This window comes from Nycticebus coucang, unplaced genomic scaffold (genome assembly GCF_027406575.1).
Source record: "Nycticebus coucang isolate mNycCou1 unplaced genomic scaffold, mNycCou1.pri scaffold_46, whole genome shotgun sequence".
Taxonomy (NCBI): Eukaryota; Metazoa; Chordata; class Mammalia; order Primates; family Lorisidae; genus Nycticebus; species Nycticebus coucang.
Window position 1 is genome coordinate 648087 of NW_026515579.1, and position 10017 is coordinate 658103.

General features: G+C 39.6%; 1 protein-coding gene across 1 annotated transcript; it reads left to right on the plus strand.

Moving 5' to 3' along the window:
* The first annotated feature begins 419 nt into the window (after nucleotides 1-419).
* Nucleotides 420-1310, plus strand: LOC128579349 (protein ILRUN-like). The gene has a single exon (XM_053581492.1). The coding sequence runs from the start codon at nucleotides 799-801 to the stop codon at nucleotides 1291-1293; it is 495 nt and encodes a 164-aa protein (XP_053437467.1). The 5' UTR covers nucleotides 420-798; the 3' UTR covers nucleotides 1294-1310.
* The last annotated feature ends 8707 nt before the right edge of the window (nucleotides 1311-10017 follow it).

Sequence of the window (10017 nt, forward strand, 5' to 3'; positions counted from 1 at the left end):
GGGAGGTGGGGGGGGGAGCGCGAGAGTGAGTGAGTGGCTGAGTGAGTTTACCCCTATGAGGCGGTGAGAGGCCCGGGGCCTACCTCAAAGGAGCGGGGTCGCGGCGCCGGCTAGCAGCGGGCCCCCTCCCGGTCCCCGGGCCGGCGGCGCGGCGGCGGCGGCGGCGGCTCGGTTGTGAGGAGGCGGGGAAGCGGGCGTGCGGCCCCCGCCATGGAGGGCATGGACGTGGACCTGGACCCAGAGCTGATGCAGAAGTTCAGCTGCTTGGGCACCACCGACAAGGACGTGCTCATCTCCGAGTTCCAGAGGCTACTCGGCTTCCAGCTGAACCCTGCCGGCTGCGCCTTCTTCCTGGACATGACCAACTGAAACAGTCTCACAGTGTTGCCCAGGCTGGAGTGCAATGTTTCTTCACAGGAACCTGCAAGCAGCAATTGGCGCCTATTATGACTTTGAGAGCCCAAACATCAGTGTACCCTCTATGTCCTTTGTTGAAGATGTCACCATAAGAGAAGGGGAGTCAATACCTCCTGATACTCAGTTCATAAAAACATGGCGGATCCAGAATTCTGATTCGGACAGAGAAACACAGAACTGAGTCATTTAATAGCATAGATGCAAAATTCTAGGATCTAAACTTTTGACATCATAGAAGTATTGGAAGCTTCAGAAACCTGAGCAGGAAACCTTGGAGGTTAAAGTGAAAATTTGAAACTGTCCTTCCAAAGATGGGCAGAGGCCTGGCCTCCAGGGGTTTGTCTTAAATATGTCGGGGGAGACCAGTTTGGACATGTGAACATGGTGATGGTGAGATCGCTAGAGCCCCAAGAGATTGCAGATGTCAGCGTCCAGATGTGCAGCCCCAGCAGAGCTGGAATGTATCAGGGACAGTGGAGGATGTGCACTGCTACAGGACTCTACTATGGAGATGTCATCTGGGTGATCCTCAGTGTGGAGGTGGGTGGACTTTTAGGAGTAACGCAGCAGCTGTCATCTTTTGAAACAGAGTTCAACACACAGCCTCATCGCAAGGTAGAAGGAAACTTCAACCCGTTTGCCTCTCCCCAAAAGAACCGACAATCAGATGAAAACAACTTAAAAGACCCTGGGGGTTCCGGGTTCGACTCGATCAGCAAAAACACATGGGCTCCTGCTTCTGACCAAACCGAGCAAGATCAGAATAGACTCTCACAGAACTCTGTAAATCTGTCCCCCAGCAGTCACGCAAACAACTTATCAGTAGTGACTTACAGTAAGGGGCTCCACGGGCCTTACCCCTTCGGCCAGTCTTAAACGGGTATCAGCAAGAAGAAAAAATAACAAAAGACAGAAGGCCTGACTCTGGTGGGGGAGGGCAAGGGGTTCCTCTGGATTGCAGACCACATCGCATGGACCCCTGGCTCTGACCCCCATCCTGGAAGAAGAGGAAGAAGCAGAACAGACTAGTTTTGAGTAAACTCAGTATGCATGTGTGAATGCTGAATCGCAGGAATGGTATTGAGGCTACCAAGAAGAAATCCATGCAGCCACCTTGGGTTTTGTTTATTAGGCATCAGTCTAATAAGTCATTAGGTTACTGGGAAGGGAAAAAAAAGTTTAAAATGGGGGGGAAAAAAGCTATCTTTTTAAACAAAAAAAAAAAAAAAAAGAAAAGTATCAGAGAAGAGCAGGAAAAAGAAGAAAGGCAGTTAGAGAACCCAGGTTAAATACAACCAGGTGTAGAGTAAGCAAGAAAGATACATTCAGAACACATACGTAGGTGGGTTCCATGAGGTTGGGAAATAGCACAGAAATTGAGGTACAACACTTTCAAGCAGGTCTTCTGTGGCAATGAAAATTATATAGAAGTCATAGTGTAGAGCACCGCAGAGGACCATCCTGGAAGAGGAAAACGTCTTAAGGGATATTACACACAAGTATATCAGGATTCTATTGCAACATAACAAATTACCCCCAACATGTTAAGATAACAAACATTTATTATCTTATGGTTTCTGAGAATGAGGGATCAGGAGCAGCTTAGTTCTGACTCAGTCTCGACTCAGTGTCTCCCAGTTGCTCTCAGGCGTCACCACTGAATGAACGGCCTGAGTAGGGCAACAGGGTCCACACTCCAGAAGGCCTCTGGGGCCTGGGGGCTGTAGGCTGGAGACCTCGGTTCCCTCTGCTACCGGCCTTTCTAATGAGCTGCCTGACCAACTATTGTTGTGGCTCCTGGCCCCTCCACAGTTGGTGAGCTAGAGCCTGCAGCCTTTCATGACCTTATCTTAACAGTCTGACATTATTACTTTTGGCTCACAATTGAGGTGAAGATACCGGATTCTGTCTCTGGAAAGAAGAAGTATTCAAGGATCTGCATGCATTTCCTAAAACCAACATGCATTCCCCGAGATTAAGAATGATGAGGAGAGCAGAGTAGGAAATACATAGATTTTAATATTTATTTTTCCCCAATATAGCTAAGGGGCTTTGGTTATATCAATTCATCTGTCCCAGACTCTTTTCTTCTCGCTTAGAAAGGATCGTAGTGCTTATGTAAAAAATTCATTCAATTTGATTTTGTGGTTAATTTTAACAAAAATTATATTAAAGTGGCTATTTTCATCTCATTCTATTTTTATAATTTTCAAATTGTATTATACAAAAAAAGAGATCTTAGTAGATGTGATTATCTTCAGTATCAAACAGCTCTCCCATCTTCCCGTCCACTCCTCATTTCCCTCTGGGACCTTCATGCGCAGACCTATGTGGGTTCAGCAGTTATTGCACTGACCATGTCTGGCTGGCGTTTGGATGGCGCTTCACCTCAAATCCACTTTAAGCAACTCTTGACTTTTACACCAGGATATTGTCTTTGACACTATGCTGTGATATGTCTGTCAGCCCATAGCATACATGGGTATGTGCAATCCAGATGTAAGGGACATAGCCTACAAGAAAACCAACAAATTTGTCCAGTAGGCAATAGGGACCCAGAGGAAATGCTTTGCCTTACACCAGCTAGATATGCTGTTGTAAAAAGCAATACGGTCTCTAGTCAACTTGTGCTTGGCTTGAAAACACAACCTCATAGTGTTTTCCTTATCTTTCCATTATATTTGTATTCCTGGGATTATAGGTAATAAATAAGGTTTGCTTCAGCTTTTTGTCTTTAGCGGGGAGCCTAAGTTAAGACATGGGCATTATTTTTTCTTTTTTGTTACATATGAACACATTCATTATAAATGCATTATAAATTCCCACACACAATTGAGAGTTTATGTAATAACACATAAATGTTTGTGTTGGGTGTAATATTTATGCAAGTTAGCCATACCACATTCTCATGCAATTATGTTCAACATTTCTTTTATATCTTCTTCTCAAGGAAATGATGTGTTGTCTATTTAACTGTTGAGTTGGATCGTGAAAATAATGGCAAGATCAAAATCAAGAAATTAAGTGGTGTTTTGCACATACATTTGGGGGAAATTGTTTAAAAATTGAGGCTAAATCAAAGACATTTACAGTATTGTGTGAAACACTGAGATAATTTGGATAGGAATGAGAAGAGGACTTTAAGTTATTTTCAAACATTTTTAGGTATTTATGTGATCAGAGTCAGATCAGAGAACTGAAACAGCTTCATGAAAATGATAAAAATCAAGCTCATCTAGGCATGATGAGTTGTGCCCCCACAACTAATATTCTGATCTTGTATATTCATTGATAAAGCCTTAGTTGCTTTAGTCTATGAGATGTGTGTGCAAAGTGATTCTCTTCACTGTCTTTCCCTATGAATGTAATGAATTATTATTCCCTTAACCACAGCAATTCTATCTTCGACTTCTCTAAGCTTCCTGAAAAGAAGGATAATTATTTATGTGTTTGGGTAATGTAGTCCACAGGCATGTATCAGGAGAATGGTGACACCCACATGAATGAGTCAGCAGAGGTGGTGACGGTGAGAAGTGGGAGGACTCTGCGTATGTTGTGAAGGTAGAAACTTCCCTTTCAGTTGGATATGATGTGACAGAGGAGAAGACAGGGGGTCAGGCCTGGTGAAGGGAGGACTGTTGCCATCAACAGACACAGAGTAAACCTCAATGGAAAGCTTTGGGGGGAGAGATTGAAACTTTCATTTTTTTGTAACATGTTTGGTTTAAAACAGTTTTTAAATATCTAAGTTGAAAGTCACAGAAGCAATCAGGTATCCTGATTGGAAGAGACACCTGGGCTGGATTTACAAATTTGGGCACTGGGGGATGATGGATGCTGAGTAAAGTCATAAAAGAATACATGATTTCCCAGGAAATGAGGGGAGTAATAATTGTTATTGTAAAGAAGGAGACAAAAGACTAAGTCTAAGATTGCCGACATCCAAAGATGGAAGGGATGAAAAAGAGCCAACATACAACACTGGCACAGAGCAATCGGTGAGAGAGGAATGAAAGCAGCAGAGGGAGAGATGTCCAGGAAGCCAGTGTTTTATGCTGTAAAAGGAATGGAAAATTCTTGGAATGCCAAAAATAGCCCCAGAATGACTGAGAATTGAACACTGGATAGAGCAACATAGGTAATTTGATGTCTTCTAACAAGACTGGCTTTGAAGAGCTGGTTGGTTAAAACCTCTGCAGGCATGAGTATAGGAGGGGAGAATATGGACACCTTTGGAGACACTATGAAAATCCATGGTTAGGGAAAGTAAAATTTCTTTTTTAATAGGATTAATGGTGTTATACGTGTTTTTGTATGCTGATGATAATGTGAAGGCAGAATGTTCTCATAGAGAACTGAGAGACAGAGTGGGAGGGAAGACATCAGCAAGATGCAGAACGATGGGGTTCGTGGCGTAAGGAAGGGGTTCTCCACCTGCAGGAGTCCTGTGAGTGCAGGCATAGAAATGAGCGGACAGGAAGAATACCTTTCTGGGTTTAAATATTCTTATAGAGGAATGTCATGGTGGCACTTCACCAATTTCTCATTTCGTTGCTTTCATTTCTTCATTGAGGAAGAAATGGTCACAGGCTAAGAGTGAAGAAAAGGGAAGGAGTTGTTGGACTTTGATGACACCCGACACAACGTGAAGCAGGCTAAGAAAATAGAGAAATTAGTGGACTGGAAATGAAATAAAATTTGCAGGGCAGAGCCAAACCTCAACTTAGGTTTGTAGACAGGAATTTAACATGCCATCAGGTAGCATATTGCCCAGAATCTAATGAGACATTGGCACATAGGAAGACTTCGTTAAAGATCAGATGAGTACATGGAAAAATGATTAAAAAGATATTACACTGATATCATAGGGATGACCTTTGCATGAGGCACAGTCAACATATTCTTGTCCTCCTGAGGTCCATTTTGCTACTAATCACAGAGAGAAAAAGAACTACTCTACTATAAGGAAACCAACTCTGAGACCTCAGTAAAAGAGGCTTAATGGGGAGTGGCAGCAGAAGTGAGTTTGGAGTAATTGAATTGTGAAGTATTTCCAATGGAGCATTCAAGTGATCCTAACAAGGAATGTTTGAAGCTGTAACAACTAAGACAGAGTCAGTGAGCAAGGAATGTTTGAAGCTGTAACAATTAAGACATAGTCAGTGGTCCTTTAGATCCCTGTAGTCTCTGATTAATAAATATAAATTACCCAGGAGTGCATGTAATCTTGGTCAAGGCAATACCCTTCAGCCTAGTGCAAGTTCCCAAGAAGGATGCAGGTATCAGGGAAGATATGTTAGGAGAATTCTTTCAGAGACGTAATTTCACTTATTAGATTTTCCTCTGACTTTTAAATATCCAAAACACTTTGTTATACACTTACGCTGTAGTGACATTTATTAGCAATCTTTAAACGTATATCCAGTCCACTTTCTAAAGTATAGAAAAAAGGAGAGTAGTCATCAAGTCACATAAGAATTATATGATATTTAGTCCAGTTTTCCAATAGTTGGAAACAACAATCTAAGATTATTATTCTAGCTTTTCTATTTCTTAAAATTAATGATGACAACAATAATAATATTATCTAGCCTTGGTGTACTAAGTAGACCTCTCTGTCCCCAATTGGGATTAGTCTGTCATTAGAAAATGACCTGCTACAAAAAACAGAAAAGACACACCTACTCTTTATCCATTTGCCAAGAATTCTAGAATTTTCATGGGCGCAAGTTTTGTCTGTAATTACTGGGTTTTCCAAACTTAGAACCTTTAACAATAAACAAATATAAACCAAGAGTCAAAATCTGGAATGAAATTCTCTCTTGACTGAGGCAGGACAAGAGTCAAAGGAGAGGAATCCAGAAATGAGATCCTTGAGGCTGCTGTTCTTCCCTGGGTCCCTTCTTCTAGGAGAAGACAGAGTTAAAGGGCATTTGAGATTTACTAGAACCCACTAGCCTGTGCCACTAGCTCAGATAAAAAGAGGGGAAAACATTCATTTGCAAGTTAAAACCAAACTCACATCCAAGAGCATCAACCTCGACTAAATCGGAGGTCATCCTGTGAAATGAAAACACTACATCACTGGGTTGTGGTGCCCCAGGCAAAGCGACTTTCTCTCTCCCCCATGTATGTATGATCTCCGATTGATGCTCAAGAATTTGCAAATCAGGGCGGCACCTGTGGCTCATTGGGTAGGGTGCCGGCCCCAATATACCGAGGGTGGTGGATTCAAACCCGGCCCCGGCCAAACTGCAGCAAAAAATAGCCAGGTGTGGGGGGCGCCTGTAGTCCCAGGCACTGGGAGGCTGAGGCAAGAGAATCACCTAAGCCCAAGAACTGGAGGTTGCTGTGAGCTATGACGCCACAGAACTCTACCTAGGGCGACCAAAAAAAAAAAAAAAAAGAAGTTGCAAATCATGTAAAAACTATTTCAATGCATAAATACTGAACAATAAATACGGAAGAAAAAAGTGACCAGTGAATTCATATTTATCTGAATTCTCATGCGTCTACCTTGGCTATTATACACTTTCCTGAGTCACATAAATCTCCTATTCTTATTTAATAATTTGTTAATATAGAATAGGTTTAAAATTTTTAAGACTTAACAGAATTTGATTCAGTCGTTAAGTGTTCCACATGAAGCAGTTGGAGAAAATAATAAAACACATTATTTTTCTCTCTCCCCAAAGATCATATAACTTTACATTTCTACCCAAATATTTTTCAAGAAGTACTAAAATTCTTAACATTGATGTTTTCTAATTTGAATTGATTTCAGTGGGACTTAGAGCAAAAAGGAAGCATTTTTATTAGAGAATAGTGGAAGTGGTAACCAAACATATTTTAGAAAATGTTATAGCTACTCATTAAATAAACAATTTGAACTTAAAAATTTAGCACTATCTTCCAGTCAAAATAAGAAATCTGGAAAAAGTCCCAGAGGGCAGTTACACAAAATCTGAACTTTTAAACTAAAGCATCCACTTACAACCTGATGCTGGAAGTAACATACTGGGCATTCAGTAATGCTGCTCGTTTTGCTTGACCGTAAGAACATTTATCAGACTTCTCTCTGATCGGATCAAAGCAGATCAGGGTATGAATTTATTGCATACCCTCCATGGTGACAAGCACTTATATGCCTTCCTCAAACAACAGAGAAAGCGCTTGTCAATCTCATCACTTTCACAGGAGGGTAAATTTCTCCTCCCACATGCTTATCTACTTACACTATGTATTTACATATAAACACATCTGAAAAAAACATATTCATGCTTACAAATTCTTTGCATAACAAATAAAAACTATTATTAATTCACTGTGTGCATCCAAGTGTTTAAAAACTTAGAACGCTCAAATTCACATTGGAACATTCCCCGTTCCCTTCTGTTCTCATAGTACAAATTATCATCTGAGAAGTAGAATGTCACTTTGTAAGGTGGCTTCTTTTTTAAAAAAAAAAAAGTATTAAATAATAGGATTCATAGTAGAACGAGACAATCTATTAAAAAATAATAAGCATCTGAGTGGTAACTGTAACAGAAAATTTCTCTTCCTTATTTTCTGGGATCTATTATTCAGTAGAGTAGGACTGGATCATTTCTTATCTCATAATTTTTCAGATACACTTGATCCTAAGAAATACAGACCTGTCTTTAGTTTGTCTAAAACAGTGAAATGACTTTGAATTACTAATCTTTACTGAAAATAATTGTTAAAAAATCAATGTGCCTTTCAAAATATAGTCTTAGTTTTCTCTAGAGAAATGAGTGATTAATAAAATTTAAAGGGAAATTATCAAATATTCATCCACATTTGAAGCAGCTAACATGAATTTTAGAAAGAAAACTGTAAGTATTTCATGACATAAAACTAACAACAAACATTTATCAATGATCAATGGGTGTAATGATCTTAGAGAATTTTTTTTTTTTTTTTTTTTTTTTGCAGTTTTTGGCCAGGGCTGGGTTTGAACCTGCCACCTCCGGCAGATGGGGCTGGTGCCCTACTCCTTTGACCCACAGGAGCCACCCAATTTTAGAGAATTTTAAACACTTTCTGTTTTTATATAAGTTCTTTCTTTCTTTTTTAATTTTTTTTGAGACAGAGTCTCACTTGTTCACCCTCAGTAGAGTGCTATAACATCACAGCTCACAGCAACCTCCATCTTTATGAAATAGAGCAAAAATTCTTTTCCTTCTTTTGTAGTGGGATGATGTTTTAAAATGCCGGCCAAACACTAATGCAGAAAACAAAAAAGCAATCCTGAATCCAGGTAATTTAGCTTATAAAGTCTTCCTCTCTACTATGGTCCAATAATAATACATTTTTTTTTATTTTCAAAAATGACCTATAAAGCTTTATAACAGGAAAAATTCAATAACACTTCTTTCCAACAAAACCGATTTTTAAAATATCATGAGCCTCATAAAATGCTGCAGTCTAAGAAATATTTGGGGAAAAAAACTTCATATCCACATTTGTTTCAGATTAAATACAAAAATAAAGATATCTCTGAGTACCATATGTTAGCTGTAATATTTTATTACATATGATGAAAATAATATTCAGTAAAAAGATAATAGATAATTCTAAATATACACTGAAACTTACTATAAATCTGCTGAAAATGGCAATGATTGAGCAAGAATACGGAAACAATTATATTTTTTCTTTTGGATTCATATACCAAATTTTAAAATGTGATGCCTTCTTGTTCTAAATTTTGTATAATTCGAACTAGTTACATTAAATCAATCACAGAATCATATGTTTGTCTTAATCAAAAGGTTAGTTTTATCTCTATAGGCTTTTAAAAAATTACTCCTAGAAAAATGGTCATGATTTTCTAACGTAATACAAACAATTCAGCTACGTGCCTACAAGATTTATAATTTGAAATAGTTTGTATTTGCTAGTATTGTTTGTAAATATTTGTTTATTATTCACAAAAGGTTTTGAAGTAGCTCATTGCCAGCTTAACCTGTAGAAAAGATCAGATGACTCAGAGATATTAAAGCTTCAATGTATTATTTTTTGAGATAGACTCTTACTCTGTTGCCCTCAGTAGGGTGCCATGGCCTCATAGCTCACAACAACCTCAAACTCTTGGGCTCAAGCAATCCTCTTGCCTCTGCCTCCTGGGGAGGTGGGATTGCAGGTGCCCACCACAACACCTGGCTATTTTTAGAGATGAGGTAGGTCTTGCTCTTACTCAGGCTGGTCTTGAACTCCTGAACTCAAGCAATCCACCTGCCTCAGCCTCCCAGAGTGTTGGGATTATAGGCATGAGCCACTGTGTCCAGCAAGCTTCACAATCTTTTTTTAATTTGAAAAACAAGCAATAATCTTGCTTCTATGCCTGTTTTGTCTTTGCATTAAATATAGCACTGTACCTTTAAAAAGTAAAAGGCTGTTGGACACGACCTTGCAAGGAATACGGACACACACATAGGCCAGAACAAGTGCAGCAGGCCCACTCTCCTACCATGAACGGCGGTGATACAAAGTTGATTCTAAACACAAAATCATCAATTTAAAGATATTGGAGTATTGCTGGAAGGAGAACAAAGGAGTTCATGATTTAGAGGAGAA